The sequence below is a fragment of the Phodopus roborovskii genome, unplaced genomic scaffold (assembly GCF_943737965.1).
Source record: "Phodopus roborovskii unplaced genomic scaffold, PHOROB, whole genome shotgun sequence".
Lineage (NCBI taxonomy): Eukaryota > Metazoa > Chordata > Mammalia > Rodentia > Cricetidae > Phodopus > Phodopus roborovskii.
Window position 1 is genome coordinate 2,399,390 of NW_026125278.1, and position 25,648 is coordinate 2,425,037.

The window sequence follows — 25,648 nt, forward strand, 5'->3', positions numbered from 1 at the left end:
TGGGATGATTGAGAACCACTGTTCTTCTAAGCCCTTTGAACTGTCTCTAATATAGAAATAGATAGCGTGCCTCAAACCACGCTAGAGTTTATGTCAACAAGGTGTCTCACTGTAGGTTCTTAAACAGTTTCATGATTTTGGGGGGGGGGGGGAGATGATATTTCCAGAAAGACTAATCCTGACATAGGGGGTTGGGGCTTTGAGTCCTATAACAAAGACTGATGCCCTGACCTCCTGAGCAGGGCAACTGGCTGAAGTTGATTTTACTCACATGGCAATGATTCATTCAAACACACCCACATAATAAATTCAGGACACCGAAAGCTCAAGTGATTGCCCAGTTGGTGAAAGGCGCTGGCTGACATGACAGGCAGGGCGATAAACCCTAAGAACCAGGAAGACTGGCCTAGTGCTTGCATTTTTGCTTTTGGCTCAACTATCTCTACCACCACCCACTTCTTCAGTTACATTTTTTAGATTAGTACACAAAATAATGAATTTCATTATGGCATTTTTCATACATGTGTATCATTGTACTTCAGTCTCATTCACTTCCCTCCCCAGGCGGCCTGGCCCCTTGACTGGGTCCCTTCATTTCACCCTCTTTTGCTTTATTCCTACATCTTTCATTCCTCTTTTTCTGTTCTCTTTTAAGAGCTCTTCATCCCTCCTCACAATCCTTTTTCTAGTTTTACCTCTTATACAACACACTCTTAAATCTAGGTTCTCCATATTAGAGAAAAACATGTATTTGTCTGAGTCTAACTCATATCCTTTCTAATAAAACTATAATGTTAAATATAGCCCTTCATGAGTTCCTCAGTAAACTGTCTCAGGGAACAGAGCCTGACACTCCAAGGATTTGTAGGCTCCTGTCAGAAGTACAGATGACCTGGGACCTCCATGTCTGAAGTGAAGGCAATCATATAGAATAACCCTATAAAAATCTAGTAGTTATTAGCATTATAATTTATTACATATTACCGGCAGTAACTGTAATTACAAATGGATGACACTATGTAGTTAAAAAGACTCTGGCAGGACGTATTAAAGATGATCCAATTGCATATTATCAAAAAAGACTCATATTAGATCCAAATATACACTTCACTATAAATGAAATGATAGAAAAGGATATTTCTTTCACATAATAACCACAAGGGAGAGTATATATGTCTAACCTATTATCAGACAAAAAGGACTTTACATCAAATTTGTTATAAAAGACAAAAAAGAAGACTGTATATTGACAGAAGTCGATTCATGAGGAAGATAAACTTGTATACTTAGATGCATCTAACAGAGACAAAAAAGTGAAACAAATAACTGAAAGAAGAAATAGAGACAGCTCCACCAAAATAGCCAGGGACCTCTACCCCACCTTCAACAATGGCCCTACTAGGATAGCTACAATAATTTAAAAACCAACAACAACAAAGGATATAACAAACACTGGTGAGATGTAGAGAACCCTTATGCGTTTGTTTTGGGGAATATTAAATTGTACAACACCTGTCAAAGTTTGAGTGTTGTTCAAATTTTAAATACAAAAGAACATATGGCGCAGCAGTGCATTCCTAGATAATGCGTCCTCCTAGACTGTAAACAAAGACACATACACCAGTGTTCATGGAGGCGTTATTCACAATGTCCAAATGGCAAAAAGAATTCAAATATCCTAACAAACGAAAAAAGAAAATGTGGTATAAAACTCTAACATGGGCATCATTCAGTCAAAACATTAGTAAATGTGAAATACACCAGATAGAGAAGGCCACAGGGCATATGTAATCCCACTTACATGAACTATCCAGGAGACAAATGTATTGGGCCCTAGGAAGAAGGATGGGGCACGGAATGAGTACTGGTTTTCTTTAGGGAGGATGAAGTAAGTGTTGTAGAACTTGACAGTGGTGATAGTTGTACATTACAAGTCTCTGAATTTTATACTTTTATAAACACTTAGAATAAACTTTATTTCAAGGCTGGGGAATGAATCCTTGTGCATACTAGGCAAGCGGTCTTCCACTGAGTTACATTCTCACCACTTAAGTTAATTTTTACTTTGAGTCAGGGCTTCGCTAAGCTCTCTAAGCAAGTCTAGAACTTGGGACCCTCCTGCTTCAGCGTTTCAACTAGCTAGGTTTACAGAGCCATCAGCCCCAGCAAAACAACAAATTATACTGTAGAAACCTAAACTATGATTCAGGGAAAGATCTTTACACATGTTCTTGATCCAACTATTAATCCATAATCTGATATGAACAAAACACACAGAAAAAAGAGCCTCACGCTACGCACCGGTTAGCGCTGCTGGTTTGGACAGTGTGCTATACTGGTTCTGCGTGGATATCATGCTCTGCCGCGGACTTAGGGTTGGTGATGTAACGAGAGAAAGCTCCTCAATGACAACACTGCTTTTGGGATGATTCTTGGGGAGTTCATTTAACCTTTGCTCTAATGAATATTTTAAAAGGTCCAACTTCTGACTTGATTCATTAAATCTTGCTTGAGCCTTGCAAGGAAAAGAGATATTGTTGTCATCTAAGTCATGTTATTCTTCATATAGCATATTAAAAAGCTAAAAATTGTTTTTTAAAATTACTTCTGAAAGTGCTTTTCTGTCTGTTACTTTTCCTGAGCCAAGTAATTTCATGACATTCTTTGCACCTTCTGCTACTGCAAACTCTATCCTAAAATGATGCCTTAATTCTTCCATCCGAAGCTCAAGAGGACTAATCACGGGTTTTGCTAGGAGAAAAAAGAAACAAAAATTTATTAATTGAATTATTTCACTTTCTAACATCTAGTGATTAAAACCAATGAAATGAATTACTGACAATGAGTTAGTTCTTAAGTACTGTACTAATAAGAGATAGAAGGCTGAAATACAAATGTTGTTTTAGCTGTTATGAACATGTACACCACATATCTGAAAAGGTTTTAGGACTGAAGACAGTGGTATGTAGAATTTGATGAGATGGAAGCACAGAGGTTCTTCATACCAGCAAGTTCCATATTAGGAGTTCAACCACCTCCAAACAAAAGTGTTTGAGAGAAAAACCCAATCTGTACTGATAATGTAAAGTCCTTTTGTTCTTGTAAATACTTCTTAAACAATAGAACTAGTTATATTGTGGTTACATTGCAGTAGGTATGATAAGCAATTCAGAGATATCGTATGGGAGAGAAAGCAACAATAGTCTTTGCAGATACTATGACATGTCCCACTTAAGACTTGAGCAATCAGAGATTTTAGGATCCATTGGGGACTTGAAACCAATCTGCATTTACTTAAGGACAACTGTAGTTTCAGGCTCTACTTTCAACAATTAGCTCAAGAGGAATAAAAAACTAAATAAAATAAGAATAATGCTAAACAAAAAATACTTTAAAATAGCAACATGCTTCTTAAAGCATCAGATTTAAAAAATCCGATTGCTTATTCAAATAAAAAAATATTTTCTACATGTGAAAAACAAAGGTCAAATATCTGAAAGCAATCCGACGTAAAACTCATGATAAATAAAACAAAAATCCCCCAGACCAAAACTTTCCTTCCGCCCTTAACTCTGAATGACAGTTTTTCTTTCCCTTTTTAAAAAGTTTTTTGTTTTATTTTTTTATTAAGATTTTATTGTTCTATGGGTATGCACACTTTGCTTGCATGTATGTATGAGCATCAGTGCATGCTTGGTGCCCAGAGGTCAGAGAGGGTGTTGAATCCTGAGGCTGTAGTTAGAGATGCTGTGTGGGTTCTGGGAATCAAACCCAGGTCCTCTGCAGCAACAAGTACTCTTAGCTGGTGAGCCCCAACTGCTTCTTTCTTAATGAATTTAGTAACCATCCCACACTAGTAAAAGACAACAAAAATTTAAGTGTACTCCATCACCATTATCAAAAGCCAGCTCATTGGTTTGGACGGCCTGAAGAATCTGCATTCGGATGACTTCTATTTTTGTCTTGCTGTCCTGGAGCAGTTGCTGGGCTGTACCATGGAGTTTCCGATCCTATCAAAAACGAGTTAGAAAAGGTAAGCAGAGAAAAGGATAAATCTTTCTTATCTTCTGAAAAAGATCAGCTGATAACCTAGCAACAAAAAGAGTTAAAAGAACTGTGCACATTCTAATAATAAAGTTTCGTCTTTTGAGACAAAATAGCTTGGGTGGCCTAAAACTAACTATGTAGACCAGGCTGGCACAAAACAGAGACCCACCTGCTACAGTGGGTGGAATTAAAGGCATCTGCCATAATTTCCAGCTTCTAATAATCTTAGAGACAGACAGACAGACAGACAGACAGACAGACACACACACACACACACACACACACAAGTCATCAAAACTTTAAAGGTTAACAGAAAAGCATTATTGGTTCAGACAATGAAAGAAACGAGTATGACTGACTATAATAGGTGAGTGCTCCTCCACACACTTAGCTACACTTCCAGCTTGAGAAGGACAACGTGTTCTAACACAGACATGACCTTCTCTTTACCCTTTCAGAATATATGTGTGATGAAGGCACCAAAAATCTATAATACAGAGAATTGTTAACTCTTGTGATGCTGACCTCATCCAGCACTGAGTTAAACCTCCACTCTCTAAGCATGTAATATTAACTACAGTTTTCTACCTATACTTCAGGTCTCTAGACTTATTAATCCACCCTAAAACCGTGTAGCCTGCAAGACCTATTTTTCCCCATTTCCCCTCTCATGTTGTCCCAGAACATGAGAGGTCTAGTGTTAATATTTATTCAGTTTTATTTTCAAGGGTCCACATTCAAATATGATCACAGAACATTTTTCTTTCTGTGCCCAGAAAATTTCACTTGGCCTGATGTCTCTGGATTTAGCCATATTATTACAAATATAGGAATGCTAGCTTTCAAATTTAATTTTTTTTTTTTTAAAGACATGGTTTCTCTGTGTAGATCTGGCTGTCCTGGAACTCATTTTATAGACCAGACTGTCCTGGAACTCAAGCGTTCCACCTGCTTCTACTTTCTGAGTTCCCGGATTAAAAGTGTGCACAACTACAGAGAAAAATTAAAATTTATTATTGTTGTTGTGGTGGTGGTGTGTGCGTGCCTGTGTGTAGCTTGAGGACAACTTTTGGGAGTTGGTTCTCTTTTTTTGTCATAGGATCCTGAGGCTGCACTCAGATCAGGTTTGCAGAGCAAGCGTGTTTACCCGCTGAGTCATCTTGCTCCAGAATCTCCCTCTTATAGGCAGCACAGTATTTTATTGCATGTTACATTTATATTATACATTTATCTATTCATCAGTTAATGGGCACTCTTTGAATCCTAGTAATATTTTTAAAAATTCAAAATTGCAGTTTTCTTCCATCTTTAACACAAAATAGGATGGATGCTCCTTTAGCACAATCAGTAACTCCCAAAATCTGCAGCCCAGTATCTGATGCTTACTGCAATAATGACAAGCTGAAATATCTTTCTGTCTTACTAGATTTCAGTAAGTAAGGTGGAGAGCCAGCTTAGCAGTTAAGAGTGTGCTGCCTTTGCAGAGGACCAGAACTCAATACCCAACAAACATGGTGGGAAGACACAGCCACCTGTAACTCCAGTTCCGGGACAGCTACTGCCTTTCTGTGGCTTCTGTAAGCACCTGCACTCACATGCACGTACCCACATATATAACCACATAATTAAAAAGTCTTTAAATTTGAGTTAAAAGTTCAGGGAGTGTCACATAATGGAAAAATTTAAATCCTAGAAAATAGCTGTGTTCCCTTAAATTAGGCAAAACGACCAAGAAACAGGATGAGTTAACATTGGTCTTGATGGTCATTAATGAGTTTTTATAAATTGGGGAGGGCCAGGGGTTGGTGTCACACACCTTTAATCCCAGCACTTGGAAGTGAGAGGCAGGTGGATCTCTGTGAATTCAAGACCAGCCTGGTCCACAAGAGCTAGTTCCAGGACAAGCTCCAAAGCTACACAGGGAAACCCTGTCTTGAAAAGCCAAAATAATAATAATAATAATTAATAATAATGATGATAATAATAAATAAAATAAAATTGGGGAGGAGTTATCGTTTGTCATCTCTTAAGACTTCAAACAAGATTCTGAACTAAGTAATATTGTTGTGGTTCTGTTTAATTTTAGAACCACTGACTGTAAATGACATGGAATTACAGAAGACACTAAACAAATAATGGCCTGATCAAAGATGTCCATGTTCTAATGTGAGAATCTTCTAGTTACCTTACTCATAAAAGGGATTTTTGTAGCAGATGGATTTAAGATGGTTAATCACCTGACCTTAAAATACTGAGAATATCCTGGTTTATGAAGGTAAACTCAGCTGGAAGACAGAACAAGCTAGAGCGAAGCGATGGAACGTGATAAGCACTAAGCCCCGATGTACAGCTTCCAGAACCGGAATCTCCCCTGTACTCTCCAAGAGGAAACAGATCTGCCAATACCTGTTCTGCACTTTAGTGAGGTCTAGTTCTGACAAAATAACTATAAAACTGTCTCACATACACACACAAAATGTACACTGCTTTAAATCTCTAATTTGTATGATGTATTGAGTGAGATATCCTTCATAAGTCTCAGGCATTAAAGTACTAGATCCCTAGTTAGTGGCTGTTAGGAAAGATTAGGAAGTATTGCCCTGCTGGAGGAAGTATGTCACTGGGGTCAGGCACTGTGGTTTCAAAAGACCTGTACCAGTTTGCTCTCTGGTTCTTGCTACTGGTTTGAGATGTGAGCTATATGGGCTTTTCTGGCTCCATGCTTTCATACCACCATTATAAACACTAACCCTCTGAACCCAATAAACCCAATTAAACTCTTTTATAAGTTGCCTTGGTCACGGAATCACAGCAATAAACAAGTAACAATACAATTTGTTCCATACAGTAATCATAGAAACCTAACAGAGGAATTTTTAAAACCATCGGAAGTTAATGGTATTTCCTACTATAAGAATTACATTTTAGCTGGGTGATAGTGGCACACACTTTTAATACAGGGACTCTGGAGGCAGAGACAGATGGACCTCTGACTTTGAGGTCAGCTTGGTGTACAGAGCAAGTTCCAGAACAACCAGGATTACAGAGAGAGACCATGTCTTAAAAACAAAAATAGAAACAAAAAACAATTACATTTTTAAAAACAGGTATCCACAAAACTTGATAGACTAATTAGGTTGGTAAGTAATTATTTACATGGTAGGTTAATCTTCACATACTATTATTATTATTATTATCTTTAATCATCAAGGCAATCAGTATTAACCTGAGAAAAAAATAGAATATATAAGCTCTATTCTCCATGAGACTTAGGACCAAAATTCAAGAGACAAGAATCACTTAAGAGTACCATTTCAATCAATCAATCATGTAGAATGGAACACTGTAAAAAGACGAAAACAGATTATGTATGGGTAATGTTTTACAAAGAGAATAAAAGGTGAGTTCTTAATATATAATATATATGTTTAACAGAATTAGTATATCATGGGAGAAATGAGTGACATAATTGTACTTTTTGTTTTATTATTATTTTGCATTTTTCCTGCTCCTAAGCCAGTAATTTTAGGAGCTTCTACATTTTACCAGTGAGAACCTGCTTGAATTTTGTGTTTGTTTGTGACACAGCATATATACTTTTATGAAAAAAACTCTTAATTTTCTAAATTTAAAAGGAAAACATTTTCCTTTCTTCTGCTTCTCTAGTGTTAAGAACATCAGACAAATCAAAGATCTGAAATATATACTGGAGGCCAGATCAGAGTTAAGAGAACAAAGTGTTTGCTTTGAAAGCCATAATTTAATCAGATGTCTCATGTGTGAAAATGACTACCTTCTGAGAGCTGTTGGTCTCAGAAGGGGATACAGCTTTCTGTGTTGGTCTCAGAAGGGGATACAGCTTTCTGAATACAGAGCTTCTGCGTTAGTAATACTAAAATTACACTGCCAGTGCATAATTATGGTTAAAAAACTTCGAGAGCAACAAGAGTGGTACAGTATCTTATCTTTAAATGTAAAAATGTAACTAGTAAAGAAACTATGCAGTACTATGTTTTTCATTAAAGCCATTTCCTTTATTTTATCCTATAACAATTCGTTTTCTCCTCCTCCCTGCCTCCTCCCCCTACCCCATGAGAAAGTTTCTTATGTATCCAAGGCTGACATCAAACTCGGTATGTAACTAAGGACAGCCTTGAATTTCTAAACTTGTCTCCAACTTGCCTGGTTTATGTGCTGCTAGGGACTGAATGAGAATAGTGTGCGTGCACTGGCAGGCAGGCACTGTAGCAGCCAAACTGTCCTTAGCCAGAGGTTCTTTTAACCATTTTAATACAATATGCAAGGAAAACTCATATACTTCATTTTAAAATCAAATGGATTTCCCAACATTGACCGTTTTTAGAAGAGCTGCTCAAATGTTACAATGTGATGAAGGCTTTTAAAGCTGACTTTGGACACCATCTAACATCTTCTTTGGTATATACTACATAACAATTTTAGAACAATATTTACTAATTTTGAACTAAAAAGTAGTAATTTCTTATGGCTCCACTAGACTAATTAAAGTGAATACTAACAACAAGCACTTTATAATGCTTGATAATTACATTTGGAATGGATATTTTATATAATAAGTCAAAATAATTACATATGTCAACTTATGTATTTTTTTATCATTGAAACTAGATTCTTCTCTCACACAGTATTCTATACATCCTGACCAGTTTCCCCTCTCTTCACTTCTCCCAGCTCACTCCCACCCCCCACCTCCCCAGATCCACTCCCTCTCCATCTCCACTCAGAAAAGAGCAGGCCTCTAAGAGACAAGCAAGCATGAGAAAACAAGATACACAATGCAAAAGCGTTGTTCTTTACCTAATAGGAAACAGGTGACCAGTCATGGTAGTGCATTCCTTTAACCCTAACACTCAGGGAGTGAGGCAAACAGATATCAGAGAATTTAAGGTCAGCCTCCTCAACCACCTAACAAGTTCTAGACAGCCAGAGCTACATAGTGAGACCCCCATCAAAAATAAATAAATAAATAAATAAATAAATAAATAAATAAATAAATTTTAAAAATGTATTGCTTTGTAATTCCATGGTGGGTTAACATACATCTCACAAATACACAGCTATCAAATAAATGAGCTGCCATTATTATCTTAACTTTTCTATCATATTTGTAGCTTACTTCCTATATGTTAAACATTACCAGACATAGTTACAATACAAGGTTTGGCCTGTTAGAATCCTAACATCTGAAGCTTTTAGTTTGATAGATATCAGGGAGTAAAAAATAGATAAAGGGATAGTGCCCAATTAGGAAAAAGTATGACAAGGCTTGGGAGCAGAAGGAGGAAAACATGGGAAAGAACCCTAGATCTTAATAAATAGCTTTATGTATTATCTGACTGTAAGCACAGGTGTGTCTCTTTAACAAGCTGTATCAAAACCATCAGAGAATAAACTGAAAGTCACTGATGGTTACATGGCCCCACCACTGCACAATGAGGGAATGCTACGACATACTACTCCTTAGATATTAAGGTAAAATAGATGCAACCCACTCCTGGTCTCTGTATTAATAATAAAAAAAATCTTAGTCATAAAATGGTAAAGTAAAAGTAATTACAGTACACAGATATGAAAACAGAAAAGAACAGTGAGCACCAAGGGCCAATGGAAGACAGTGGTAATAAATGGGTGACAGAGATGTACTCAGTCTTGTAAGAAGTAATAAAGTATGTCAGGGCCAGTAGGTAGGGATTCTTCTAAACAGCACAGTGAAAGAAAGCACAGCAACATTCTTGACCTACATAAAATGTGCACATAAAATGTGACACAATTGGTCATGTATGCGGCAGGCATGGCTGCAAAAACCTAGAAGAATCTCACTGCTCAGAAAGCAAGAGGCAGGAGGATCATAAGTTTAAAACCAGCCTACCTGCATAATGAGTTCAAAGACAGCCTGGTCAGACAGGGCTTTAAAAGAATAGTACGGTGAATGGGAAGAAGTCTCACATCATGCAGAAACTAAGTCCAGGCTAGTGGCAGGGCAGTGACAGGAAGAACAACTTATTTCACCTGGGACAGTGACATGGTTACCGAAGCACTTACATTTAGGAGAAGAGAATACTTAAGACAAAGGCCCCGAGTTAAGTAGACTAACTATTACATTCAAGGGGGTGGGGGTGGGGGAAGGTCATTGAAGGTACAGGACAAGAAGAAAAGAGGTGCTTTTAGAAGACACCTGGGGATAAATTTTATGTGCTTACCAAATCAGAATAAGGACTCTGGATTTTGTCTAACCTATGATGGAAAGTTTTGGGGTTTGAAGTGGAGGTTGAGAATATCTGTCCTAATATTTGAAAGGGAAACTCTGACTATACTACATATAGGAATAGTGGTTTTTGCCATAGAGAAACCAGTAACCACACTGCTGAAGAGAACTTCACTGACAAAATGAAACTAATCACCCCTGCCCCAACACTTCTTATTCCCTCTTCTGAATTTCTTATCAATGTGAAAAGCACACAATTCAGTCTGCTACATACCATTTAAGGGTCATTTGAACTGTGTTCTTCCTCAACCAGATATCAACAGCTTGACTCCATCACTTTTCTTTTTACTGCTGCTTCAAGACACATTAAGTCATTTAACCTGTACTCCCATAAAAACGAACTACTTAAACTCTGGCCTCCCCATGCATGCACACTCACCTGCATATGAATTTGTATATACATACATATCACACACACAAAAAGTAAACTCTACTAACTCTCAACTTAGGTTAAAATTAATTCTACAAATTCGTGTTATAGTCCTACAATGAATGACCTCTGTGTCTTAACCAAGCAACTCACACCACCATCCCTAGAAAGTACTTTTGTTGGCAGAGACAGTGTCATTACATGGTCCATGCTGGCCTTATACTTATGATGCTCCTGTCTCAGCATCCCAAGTGTTGGGATTATAGTTATGAGCCACCAAGCCCTGCTGAATTTAGTTTTTAAGTACAAATTGTCTCTCTGATTCCACAGTTGAAACTTAAATGATTTGATGCTGCATTTCCATGGCTCTTCTCCAGGGTTCCAGAGTCCTTTGCTCAAGCCACTCCTATGATTTATATTATTCACATATACTGTTGCCTTTTAAAGACAGATCTTCTAAAAGCTTATATCCTAGTACCTATCATGAGTATTAAATAAGATCCTTTCAATAATCTATGTAATTTAAATTCAATTTTATCTCTAATCTCATAAAAATGTACTTTTATCCTTGGAGAAGTTACCAGTTAAGAACATGTCTAGACAGAAGAAAGATGTTAAGACTGCGTTGGAGGCTATAGCAGCTGCTAATAGGCTTTGGTCTTCTAATTAGGTATCATTAATTAAAAGACTTCCAAATTAAAATTCAAGTGCTACTGGAAAGTAAATATCTGCTTTAGTATGATGCTTTCAGGTCTGTTTAGTTTGGACCTGTGGCTTTTGTAAATTATCCCTGTATTTCTTTAATTTTAGTATATTCATAACATTATTCAATTTAGATCTGTTGGTTCTTAGTCTTACAGGTCTCCAAGAGCACTGGAAAATACAAGGGAGCCTATGGACCTTTTAGTCACACTTTTTCTTTAGCTTTAAAGGGATCTTAAACCCCTTAAATTAATGCATCTACTTGGGATTTAAAAAAATCTTATGACAGACAGCACTAACTGGCTTAATTTAATTTTAAAATGCTTGGCATCATGTAGTAGAACATTTCATAACCTTTTATAAAAATAAAAAATTTCCTATACTAAAGGCCAATAATAAAACCACTAAAGGCTAATAAAGCTGGGCACATTAGCAAATGTCTATAATCCTAGTACTTGCGAGGCCAAGGCAGGAGGATTGTGGGTTTGAGGCCAGCGTGGACTAGACAGTGAGACACTGTCTCAAAAAAGCATTAATCAGAGAAGACTTGGGGAATGCAGAGATTTGTAGTTTCTCAGATTTCAAAAACAAATGACAATTGAGTGCTCATTCCTAACCAAGACATCTATACTATCAGGGAACATCATGGAAGAGGGAGTAGAAAGAATGTAATACCCAGACAACAGAGAGACTGTTGAGGTAAGACACAACCACTGCAAACATAAACCCATAGCAGCTTTGGTGCAGCATAAGTGTAGGCCTTTCAACAGAAAGGCATGAATAAAACAGCAAAGACACGAATATAAGGAAGGGACTTGAATGGAGGGCACTGATAAGAAGACAGAAACAGAAAATTGTAATTTTATCTCAAATAGTAAATATTAAAGATTAGTGAAGTAACAGCCTATCAAATAAACATACTCCACTAAATTTTTTAATGTTATATAATCTAGCTAGTTTTCATAACTAACCTTAACATCTTACTTATTATACACATTCTTTGTTCAGTGGAAGACTGGGATGTAAGACATTAAGAAATGATCCTTCCCTCTTGTTTCACATTCTATCAAAGCGCTACACACACACACACACACACACACACACACACACATACACACACACACTGCACACACGCTGGGCCAAGTGAGGAGGTTTGGATACGTGCTGCCAAACCTGATGGCCTACATTTGATCCCTGGGATTCACACAGGGAAAGGTGAGAACTAACTCCACAGTTGTCTTCTGACCTCTACGCATGCTGTGGGTCCAAACATACAAGCAACACACAGAAGAACAACAAACACATGTGAGTTTTAGAATATGAAGAAACACTAATATTCAAAGATAAGAATCTTTAAAATAACTGAGATTAGATAGGTAGAATTTATAATAAATGCATTCCAGGTTTCAGAATCATAAAACCTATGAAACTTTATGTTGGGAAGACTCAAGAGGTTCCCAATATTTTTTTTTCCTGACATAGTACTCTTCAATCATATGTTCTCATTACTAACTTCTCCCTCAACACTGACTTTCCAATAGTAGTTCCAACATTAGAATTTCAAAAATGTACAGTGGTATGTCATGTAATCAGTGATGCTAGGATATTGGCTTTACACTTGCCCTTTCGCAAAGCCTGCTGGTGACTAGAAAATTCATCTGTTGGGGGAATAGACTTTCTTGTTCTGATGTAATTGTAGGTTTATAGAAATGTCACAAATACAGAAGTCGTTCATTTTCATTGTTCATTAGGTTTTCAGAGAACACACAATTTTTATACTATTGCTTTTAAAAACATTTCTATTTTTTTATTTGTATTTTCCAACTTTGAGGCTAGAATTACTATGTACTGCTTAAACTCCGAAATTATCAACCCAAACCAAAAATATATGAACACCATGGCACTAAATGGAATAAAAAAGACACTTATTTGCAGCGGGAATGCTTTAAAAGGCGAGAGTCACCTGCTGACCTCAGAGGGAGCTCACACTGATAAGGAGGCAGGCCACCACTCTCTGGAGGTCAGTCTGCCAGTGACCGTCAAAGTACTCCTCTTACTGACACTGGGGCAACAAATGAATCTTAGGGATTAGGCAAAGTCATAAATATGTAACCTACAACTACTAGAGATTTGCTTACCTTTGAAGAGCCATTTGAGTACATCTGTATCATGTTCTCTGCACCTTGCTTTACTTTAAGTTCTATATCCAATTGTTTCTGTAAGGCCATCAATCTATTGTTGCTAGTAGAACTACGAGAGTCACTATTTGGAGTATCTGGAGTCCTTGGACAATCTGTGTATAAAATATGTTAATGTTACTAGGATCAAACGCTGCTTAAAACTGGATGTCAGGGTAAATCTAACCAAAGAACATTATCTGCATGTGTGAAAATAGCACAATAAAACCCATTATATTGACAAATGATAAACGTTAATAAAAATTATCATTGAAAATCTGTAGGTTAATATAGTTAAAGAATAACAGAATTTGAAATGAGTTTCAAGTCACTTAAATGGAATTTCCTTATGTTTATAGATAATAAAGAATTAAGTAATTCAAGCAAAGGAACTACCTGAGTTGCAGAACTACTTGCTAATTTAGTTTTATCCTTTACAGACATGACCACTTTGGGCCTAGCACAGTACAATTGCTATACACAGGATGTTGAGATCAGTGTAGGTTACAAAAGTAAATTTGAAAGCAGTCTATCTTAAGCTGAATTATGCCAATCCAAGGTTTTCAATATTATTACTTTTAAATTAAATCACAGCAATTTAACTATTCAGTTCAATAATAATATTCTCCATTTGTCACATTATTAATAACAAAATAAAATATCCAAATATTACACAAATTTTATCCTGGTAATTTAAAAGGCGGTGCTGACATTAAGTGCTAATGAATTAAGCATAAATATGTTAACACTGTGTTTTATACTGCGAAAATGTTCAACTACAATTGAAATTGTTTAAGGATTGACATCAAATTGGGAAACTGTTCATTGACATCAAATTGGGATAGGTAAGGATAAAGAGATAAAATATTATGTCTATATACTGTACAAAATATCATGTTTATATTTACATTAAAAACAAAATATAAATGACTTCAGAAGTGAATGTTTTTGGTAATTGACTTCTAATACTTTGACTATGTCTCTAAATGTTCATATTGAAGGTCACTGGTTTCTTTCGTATCTACACTGGTTCCCCTAATTGAAAAACAACAGGTTAGGACAAACAAGTAGGCCAGACATAGTATGTCTGTCACACCTGTAATCTCACCAGGAGAAATAGGAGTAGCTTGAGTTCAAGGCCCGCTTGGGCTACAGAGCAACTCTGCCTTAGAAAACATACATGCACGCGCGCATACACATACCATTTATATACAATTTACTAGATAAAAGTACTAATCAAAATGCTTTTTAAAACATGATTACATATGGAAACAAGACTGTTCAGCAGGTAAGAGCACTTACTGTGATGGCTGACGACCTGAGCTTGATCCCTAAGAGCTACATGATGATGGAGAGAAAGAAGTGATTCCTGAAAGTTGCCCTCTCACCTCCACACGCATGCTGTGATATGCATGCCAACATCCACACACACACCCAAATAATTAGTACAGTAAATGCAAATGAGCAAACCTCAATCTTCACAAGCAGCCCTGAACTACTACATTCGTATTACAAATAAGAAAACCAGGACACAAGAGATTAAGAATGTCATACAGCTATTAAATGGCAAAACCAGATTTGAATGTAATCAATTGTTTTGACCCCTACCCTACTGAATGCTGTGCTATATTAGGTGTTCAGCATTTATTCTGTTTTGCATTTAAAAGCCTGTAAGCAACTATACCAAACTGTATATAGATATGAATATTTATGAAAACAATATAATCATGTATCCCAGGAGTATGTATGCTATTAATCCTTAAGTAATCAACTGAGATGGATATACTTCAAGACTCAGACAAAGCCTTCAAGTTATTAGCTAGAATTCACTTCAAGAAATGCTTCTATGTTAACTGAATTAGCCAAATTTAAGATGCAACTAGACCTTCTAATAGAAAGTTGATATAACATGTACCTATGCTTTCAGATTAGCACACAGGAATAATTAACCATAGCAGTACAGGGGATAAAAGTGCTTACCATAGCTGAATTTGGGGGAGCACGCCTTTAATCCCAGCACTCCAGAGGCAGAGGCAGGCAGACCTCTAAATTCAAGGACAACCTAGTCTACTGAGCCGGTTCAGGGACAGCCAGGTAGAAACGTGGTCTCAAAGGGGGACAAAAAAAGGGGGGAGGGGAGGGAAAAGAGAACACAGGAAAATTACTGAATGGCTGTGCCCTATGTTCTTCTTCTGGAATGAAAACACCATGTGCCTCATGAGATATGGTGAAGATTAAATGAGTTATGTATAAAAAGGGTGTGGTGCATAGTAAATATTTAATGGCTATCAAATGGCCACATTTACTATAGAAAACAATCTCAGCTGAGGTTATAATTCACAATATCCTTCTGAAAACATTCTTCCTTTCCCCTTTTTATATAAAGGTTGTATAAAAAAATCAAAATCACACAGGCTCTGGGCATAATTACCATGAAAGCACATTTATAAAACAACAACAAAACTACAGTGTAAAGAGAGTACAAAGCCCTCTGCAGAGACAAGAACAGGAATGTGTTGTTTGTAAAAGTGCGGATGGTGGTTAGCCTGGGATGAGGGGAGAAACGATCCCTGTCTAAACATTTCCTTTAAATGACATGAAGCTGCCCTCATCATGTTCCACATAGGTCAGAGAGTCAATGGGTAAAGGTGTTAAGGACACAGGTCCTATCATGAGGTGAATTCCTAGTAGTTAGCACTATCTAACAACAACAATGTGGTTTGCCTATTGAGATATTCACTTTGTCTGCACCTGTGGCACAGGTCACACCCACTGGGGGTGGGGACAGGGGCGGATGTTACCTGGGGGAACTAAGTCTGAGGAAAGGGCTCTGGGAGCTCTCTTGCTTTCAGCACAGGGACAGGAGAACATCCGGAGGCATCTTGGGACCAGGAACCTGCTGCTGGTGTTCATCTGTCTATGTTGTGAGTTATTTCTCCTGAATAAACATCTATTCGGCCTATCTGTTTCTCCTGATCCTTATTAAACCTCAATATTTGCCAGAAGATATAACATATTTCCTAGTCTCTGGAAACATGTTTCGGTGGCAATGGTGCATATTCTTGTATATTATAGTAGGCTGACAGACACTGAACTATTACTTTATGTAAAGTTATGGAAGTAGTATACACTGACTTCAGTCTCAAGGACACAGGAGCATAGGAAAAGAACAGGTAAACCAGGATTCTAGAGTCTGTACTGTAGGTTAATTATCAGTGTAGTTACGACTGCATACTTTACATGGCTGCACTGTAGCTACTAGCAGGATCAATACGTAAAGCATACCAAAGGTATAATAGATTAAATCAAGGCTCAGCTAGGCAGTAGACAGTCCTCTTCATTTAATCTTTACAAAGAAGGAATTTTCAAAGCACTGACTTTTGGTATGCTTTGTTTTAATGAGATACTACTCTTCTTTCTCTCTCTCTCTCTCTCTCTTTTTTTTTTCCTTTTTTTCTTTTTTCATTTAGAAATTAGAGAAATAGCTAAGTATGGTCTCTCCTGACTGACTTCCAGGATCACAATGCAAACTGAGCAAGTACTGCTGATAGGTGCTCAGGTAGATACCTGTCCTTTGGTGTGGCCACAGGTTAAGTTGCCCATGCTCCAGTGGATGAAGAGGAAGAGAAAAGAAGAGGAGGGAAGAAGAGAAAGAGATGGAGAAAGGAGGAGGTCGTAGAAAAGGGAGGGAAACGGAGTCGACATTGATATATTGTTTACACATGGAACTCTCAAAGAATACTTATTTTTTAAAAATTTAACATGTTATGTGTGATATGAAATAAGTTTAGTTAATATATAAAATTGAAAGTACCAAAACGATTTTTTAAAAATGAATAGGGATAGAACAGATACAAACCAGAGTGGATCCCAGCACTGAGATGAGTTAGAAGACATGAACTCCCACCCCCAACCAAGACATTATCTATCTCTAATGAATAGCTTGCAAAGGAAAATTGCTTTCTCCAAGGGAGTCTCACTGGTATGCAAACCCCTACACACAAATGTGGGTGTGCAGGGATAGGGAGGCAAGAGAGACAAAGCAAACATAACTGCAAGGGGAAAATTGCGAGTTGTGATTCATGGCAGAAACTGAAGTAGTCTGCAGATGTAAGGTTATAACGGGAGTCTCTAATATGCTACAAGTCTGCTATGTTTTATAGAGACTGGAGACTACTGAAAACAAATGAGGAGACAATGGGATCAAAACATTAGCAGCACTCAGGAGTCCCAGGTCACTGGTGGCTCCTACCAAGTTTGACCCCACCTCATAAAAACAAAAAGAAAAAAAAATACAAGGCAGCAAGTAAACAAACCAAACCAACTCCCAAATCAACAAAAACCCAACTCCCTACTGAATACTAGGTTAAAAATAATCCTTGGTAACAATGTTTAAATTGGAGTGGAGAAAAAGTATAGAGAAGAAAAGAAACAATTACAGATTCATTAAAGACAGACCCAAGCCTTGGTGATCTGAATGGGAAAGTGAAGGTGGCCAGGATGATGTTCATCATGAATGTCAAGTTTTAATTATGGCCACTAGGGTGAGGTCATTAACATGGGAAACACAAGCAAAGCTTTACAAGTAGCTCTGAAGTGAAGAGTCCCACCTAAGACATGACAAAGGCAAGAGGACACCTCCTGTTTACCAACTCTGTACAGCTCAGAGAACATACCCTGGCTAGAGGCAGAGCTTTTGAGTTAGCAGAAGGTAGAGTGTGTATAATGGGATGACACTTCATTTGTTATCGCTCATCCTCATCACACATTTGTAGTAATCTGATGACACTGCTTTGGGTGCTTTTTCTTTTTGAATAACATTTGTAATGCACACACTAGTGACACATGCCAATGTATCACAATGTGGGACAACTTGTAGGAGCCAGTTCTCAGCTTCTACCATGGGTGTCCTGGGGAAAGAATTTAGGTGGGAAGAATTTCCTCCTCTAAGCCATCTTGCTGAATGATTCTGGCATTCTTAATATTTCTGATACAACCACAACTGAGTAAGTACTTCAAAGACATATTAGAGGTTTAGAACACAGGAATAAGATCTTTAGGTCAATCGTTTCCCTAACTGTTCTTTTAAAAATATTTATTTTTATTCCATGTGTACATGTGTTTTGCCTCCATGTATGTAAGTCCCTCACATGCATGTGGTGCTCACATACAGGAGCAGTGGACACTGGCTCCTGTAGAACTGGAGTTACAGTGGATGTGAATTGCTATGTGGGTGCTAAGAACTGAACTCAGGCCCTCCCCAAGAGCATCAAGTGCTCTTAGGCATCTCTCTAGTCCACCTTGAACCTCGTTGAGATTAGGAATGTGGTTGACACTAAGTTTTTCCTCTCTGTGCTAAAAAACTTTTCTTAGGATTTTACTAAACCCAGCAAGGTTTCACATTATGATTCAGTGAACTTAAGTGCCTTATGTTTGACACATACTTTATTAAAACATCTTGTTCACAAAACACCCTTGGAACATACTGGCTAGCTTATTTTTCTTTTTAATAAATAATAAAAACAAGGTTTGAAGGTCATTCAAGTGGTGAGCAACCATAACACTATGTAATGATCTAGCTGGATGTCAACTCAATCATGTGTAACCTTTGGTTTTCATTTATAGCTGACTCTACACTCAAAATTATCAAGGTGTACTTGTACAGCCAGAGTGTCTGCTTATGGTTTACTTCATTTAAGCATACGCTTATGCTTTACTTCATTTAAAACTGTTAAGAGGAAAGACAGTTGAAGCAAACTGGGACAAATCGAAATACATAAAATGTTATATAGAAGCATACTCATCCACTTACCCATTTCCTTAAGCTTTTGTCTACAAGTCTATAAGACACTAAGTACTGCTTACTAACCAACATTTTGGTTTTCGCTTGGTACTCAAATTGGTTTAAAAACAAAGTGCTTCAGAAACTTGTCATGTTCCTGTTCATACTTTCTGCAAAGTCTAAATTTTCTACGGGTAGACTTACCTCATATAATCACCTGTAATCTACTCAAAATGTAATGGAGCCTTCATATTTTGTATATTCATACTGAATGTTGTCAGAAGTTATAAACTAAAGCAATTTTGCTATTTAATAAACTCACACCAACTTTGATTAGGTTTCTTAGAGCATTACAAACAATGGACATGAGTAAGACTGTGAGGTATGGCAGCTTTTGATTAAGGTAAGACAATGTTAATTCCCAGTGTGAATTCAGAATTGCTTCTATGTTGCATCTTATTGTCTGAAAGCGGTACACTGCATCTTCTAGGAAAGGGGACTTCATTCTGTATATAAACTCTGCACTTCTTTATATAAACACAAGGCATATGAAGTTCCCTCTTACATTCTCCTTAATGCTTTATCCTTCTGCTTCCTTTCTCTAATCACAACAAGACACACTGCCAACCACGGCACACCTTAGACTGGTTACAAAACACACCTGAAATGCTAAGGGCTGGAGAGCATGTGGTATTACAGACTCCCCATGCACTGCTGGTGAGAACACATAAAACAGTTTCCCTTAAAATATTTGGCAGTCTCTTTTAGGTTTAAAGACACTATAGCACATTGTGGTGGTTTGAAAGACAACAGCCCCCAAAGGAAGTGGCACATAGTTGGAGTAGGTAGTCTAGTTGGAGGAAGTGTCACTGTAGAGGCAGACTTTGAGGTATCACATATGCTCAAGTCATGCCCAGTATCTCAGACTACTTCCTGTTGACTGTGAGTCAAGATGTAAGCTTCTTCTCTAGCACCATGTCTACCTGCATGTTTCCTTGCTTCCTGCCATGAAGATAAGGGACTGAACCTCTGAAACTATAACAGAGCCACCCCATTAAATGTTTTCCTTTATAAAAGTTGCCATGATTATTCTGCCTCTTCACAGCAACAGAAACCCTAAGACATGCATATCTTTGCAATCTTAGTCCTAGGCATGTATCAAAATAAAAGTGAAGTCTTACTCATACAAAATGCCATTCATGAATATCATCAGCAGCTTGGCTGATGATTGTCTAGAACAGAACACTAACTCCAATATCCTTGGTGAATGAATAACCTATGATATATATACCCACAGGCCAACTGACCTGAGTCATCCTTCTTTGAGGCTTCCTCTAGGCTACAGTAAGTTGAAAATAAGTTAACTATCAGGATGGTACAAAAAAACAAAATAAACAACAAAAAAAGCAAAGCTAAGTTTACCATATAGCATTTTTTTTTTTTTTAAGTACATCAAAGAATTCAAGTAGTAGAGCTGAAGAAATGGCTGGGCAGTTTAGAGTATTTGCTGCTGCTGCACAAGACCCAGGTTCTCACAGTCTAATCTTCTCTGTTCTCCTTTGGCAAGGACATGCATGTGGTACACATATACATGTGGGAAAACACTAAAACACATTAATTATAAAGATAAAAATAATAAAAATAAGAATAATTGAAATAATAACGACTCAGACACTATTTTATCATATATGATGATAGTGATTAGGAAACAAATCCAGGGATGGAAAAAAAAGTGATTCTTAAAATTCAAAATGTTTGTTGAAGAGTGAGAAATTCATTAGATGGTATCCCTACTGAGACATTATGTAAGAAACAACTCCATGGATTTAGATTCCATCCTTTTTTTTTTCTTTTTGTGGTTTTTGAGTCAGGGTTTCTCTGTATACTCCCGGGTATCCTGGAACTCAAGAGATTTGCCTGCCTCTGCCTCTTAAATGCTAGAATTAAAGGCATGTGTTTCACTGTTGGGCCCATTGTTTATATTATACTACACATAAAATTCAGGTTTATTTTCACACCACATTTGGATGACAACAGGAAAATTAAATTTCTATTTCTACTGTTCAAGAATGGTTTAATAAATTATACTTCAGTCATTGGGGAAAAAAAGATAAGATTAATAACTCTCAGAAAAAAAACAAGCACAAACCTCAATTTTGTTACTTACAGACTAAGACAACGGCATAGTGCATGTGTACTAGATATTAAGGAAAATAATCGCTAGATTAATAATTGTAATTGTTCAGTGTATTTTGATGGTATGAGAAGATAGAAAACACACTCACATCACTCACATGAAACAGTGGGTCAGGGATATAACTTAGTAGATAATGGCACTTGGGGTTAACCTCAATCAGAGATCAAACTCTGGGACATGTGGCATGTTTACCTCTCTCTCTCCCTCTGCCCCCTCCCCCTCTCTCTCACACACACACAACCCCCACAAGAAATACATATTTTTTTTTAAAGGTGAAACCAGGGCACTGAAACCCTGCTGCGTGTGTTGGGTTTGTGTTTGCGACAGAGTTTCACAATTTGGCTTGGCCTCCCCGGTTCTTGTACCACCATGCCTGACACATGCTGTGGTTTTCTTGTTTGACAGAGCTGCACTGTGTAGCACTAGCTGGCCTGCAATCCACTATTCAGTTAGCCTAACCCGGGCTGGCCTGAACTCCTAACCCTCCTGTCTCAGCTATCTAATAATGGGGCACCACAAAGCCCAGCATAATTTTCTTAGCCTCTTTTTAAAGAATGATTCATTTAAGAAACCAAGACTCAGAAATGATTCTTTCCCAAATTGTTCCTTTTGGAGTATTAGGTGCTGATTTACACTTAGACTGCAGCTCCATGTTACAGAGATTGGTAATCATTCATGTATGGTACATTTAGTCTCAACTAACCATACATCCTTAATTTTTATGTGTGCTAAAAATAATGTCCTTTTTAAAGAATTTTACTTTTCATTGGTGAATATACAATATGGTGTTTCATTTCTACACCAGAAACGCCCAAATGAAGCTAATTAACCAGCTCTTTGTGCTCTATTTCTGAGTTGAATGTTTTTGGCTATGTATGCAAATGGCCTGGTGTGTGTGTGTGTGTGTGTGTGTGTGTGTGTGTGTGTGTGTGTGTGTGTATATATATATATATATATATATATATATATATATATATATATGTATATATATATATCACTTGTCTCTTTCCATACATTATTGTCCTAATGATAATTCCCACTAGGTTCACCCATGTTTCCAGATATTTAAGGGTATGATGGTATTCCCCATATATGTAAAAGCACATGAGGGTGCAGTGGTAATGAGGCTTGGTGCTTGTTAGAGTTCCCAGACTTAAGCCTACTTTTAATTCATTTGTTTATTGATGACCGTGTCAACTGCTCCCACAGCTTAGCTATGGTGGAAAATACTGCAAGGAACATTTGGTTGCACCCAGCACCTCTTAGGTGTGATGATTTTAACTTCTTTGATCAAATACCCAGAAGCCGGACAGAGTAATGAATCTTTTGTTTGCATTTGTATTGCTAGAGACTGAATGGGGACCGTGCACACACTCTTACCGGAAACCTACTTTTTCTATCTTTGTTTATGAGAAACCTCCATACTGTTTCCCAGACTAGTTCCACCAACTTGCGATACCACCAAATATACACAAGGACTTCCTTCTCTCCAATCTTGCCAGCATGTATTCTTCAACTTCTAAATAAATAACCCACCTAAGAGAAGGGAAGAAATATCTTTCTGTGGATTTCAATTACATTTCTCCAATGATTGGGTATTGAACACTTCCATTTGCATGTCTTCTGAGAAGTGCCTATCTTTAGGGTTTCTGCTTTGTTTTTTTGTTTTTTTTTAACCACACCCCACACACACATTTGTATTTGTCTCAAAAATATCCACAGACTACTCCTACAACTCTATTCAAGTAGTCTTAAGTTTCGTGAAAAGCACCTTAATACATGATTTGCACATATTTTCTGCATCACGTGTGTTGTCTCTCCAATCCATTATTTCCTTTGTCATGCAAAAGACTTTAAAATTCACTATAGTCCCATTTATCATTTATCTATTTTTCAAAGGCCTTACTCAGGCCAATTACATGAATATACTCTCCGAGTTTGCCTCTATAATTTCAAATATTTGTTTATATTTACTTATAATTTCAAATATTACATTTAAACATTAATCCATCTTTAATATATTCTGGTAGAAGTGTAAGTTAAGGGTCCATCTTATTTTTCTACATGTTTTCAGCTTCCCTAAACACTATTCATTAAAGAAGCCTTCTCTATTGTGCATTCCTAGTACTTTGTCAAAATTGACCATAAATGTATAGGCTTATTTCTGAGGCAGCTTACTTCATTAGTTGATATGTCTACTTTATGGCAATATCATGCTGTTTTAATTAGTACACTTTAAAATATACTTTGAAAACTAGTAATTTGACATCCTACATTTTACTTTTTATTTATTTATTTTAATGACTCTAATCATTCAGTTCTTTGTAAATCCATACAAGTTTTAGTAACACACACAAAGCTATCCAGCTTGTCTTTTGAAGGAACTCAGGAATTTGACAGTAGGGCTTAAAGGAAGTCATTAAATAAAAACAAATAAATCTTTAAAGAGATGGTCAATATAATATTCGAAACGATTTAATGTTATGTGTTGAACACTATTAGTAGCTTCCAGGAATGAGGACTGGGAATGGAAACTGCCTGGGAAGGTAAAGAAGGGATGCATTAAAGTGATGGAACCATAGATCTAATGGCATGTCCCTAGATACATTAAGTTTAAACCATCAAATCATATACTGAAACATATATATAAACCATTCACAATTATTTATCATAGGCAATTTTTATTCCAATAAAATTAATTTTTAAAGAGGACTAGACAAACCAAATGGGCTACATTTTGTGTTACTAAAATGCTCATATTTTAATGAGTCACAAGGCAATTCTCAGTATTCTATGAAGGAAAAAAATACTTTCTCTAAATAGAGTTTAAAGCTCTACCAGTTTCTTATTTTAGACTTCTAAAGACGCAATAGGAAAGACATGTACCTTGGCAGCAAACCAAACACAACAGACTATCATAGTTTATAAAAGACTACTACTAAAAACGGAATTTTCACAATACATGTTTCCATTTATAATATAATTATGAAATTTGTGGGTAAGAGACTACTAGCTGAAGAATAGAAAGTGTATAACTAGTTTGACTATTCTGAGGAAATTAATTCATAACTGCAATTTTTTCAGCCCTAAAACAGAAAGACTGGTTTCCTACTATTTACGTCATTTTAAAGATTAAATCCTTGTACATGGTTGAAGTCTATATACAGAGCCTCCTCTTGGTAAAAGTTCTAAGTCCCAGATATAGAAGGTAATAAAATAAAGGAGGAATATTAAATACTGTATTTTCTATTTTTTTTTAGTTAATTTTACACTTATTAACCCTTACCAGCTAACCACATGCTCATCTAAAATAAGTGACTTTTCTTTTGTCCTGTTATTTACTGCAAAGAGTTATATCACTTAATAATACTTCACTCAAAATATCAGCTTTGCAATAACAAAAACTATTACACCACAAGTGTCTTAAATGTTTTGTATAAAGTTATAGAAAGAATATACATATTGATAAGTGGATAATGGTGTGAACAACAAAAAAGCAATGCTGCTTTAGGGAAGTGGTCTGAAGGAGAGAGACAATTTTCCTACCTTTACTTTTTGTACTGAAAAAATTCTAATATGTGTTGACTCTTTAAAAATAATGGCCTTAGGTTGGAAACATATGTTACAGTTCCCTCTTATTGTCTATACTTACAGAGAAGTGAAAGATAAGTTTGGGGTTTTGTTTTGTTTTTTACTTTTTTTTTTTTTCTTATTAAACAATAAGCCTGATAATGGAGGTGCTTTATTCAGGTTCTCCATATACAAAGCATCAAGGTGATAAATTTGATTAATGGCTATAAACTCTCAGCTATCTATTTTCACAGAATGCATATTTTTTTACACATTTATTTATTTGGGAGAGGGCAAATGGAAGTCATGAGAAAATGTGTCTTTTCACTCTGTGGGTATGGGGTATTATTAAAAGGTCTCAAGTCTTCAGGCTCCAGGACTCAGGCTAGAAGCACGTGTCCTTGGTGGAAAGCTACCTTGTCAGCCACAAGGAATAACTTTTTCACTTTTAAAAGTCACCTAACAAACTTCCGCTACTGATCATAAGGTTAAAAGCATG

At 36.8% G+C, this 25,648-nt stretch overlaps 1 protein-coding gene across 2 annotated transcripts in view; it reads right to left on the reverse strand.

Annotated features, from left to right (window-relative positions):
- Window positions 1-25,648, reverse strand: part of Pkn2 (protein kinase N2) — a 105,118-nt gene that overhangs the window by 39,059 nt on the left and 40,411 nt on the right. For both annotated transcript variants that reach the window (XM_051194549.1, XM_051194544.1), the window contains exons 3-6: window positions 13,562-13,716; window positions 3,893-4,010; window positions 2,606-2,751; window positions 2,302-2,515 (exon numbers count right to left, since the gene is read on the reverse strand). In XM_051194549.1, the coding sequence (XP_051050506.1) occupies window positions 2,302-2,515; window positions 2,606-2,751; window positions 3,893-4,010; window positions 13,562-13,716 (633 nt within the window). The remainder of the gene's footprint in view (window positions 1-2,301; window positions 2,516-2,605; window positions 2,752-3,892; window positions 4,011-13,561; window positions 13,717-25,648) is intronic.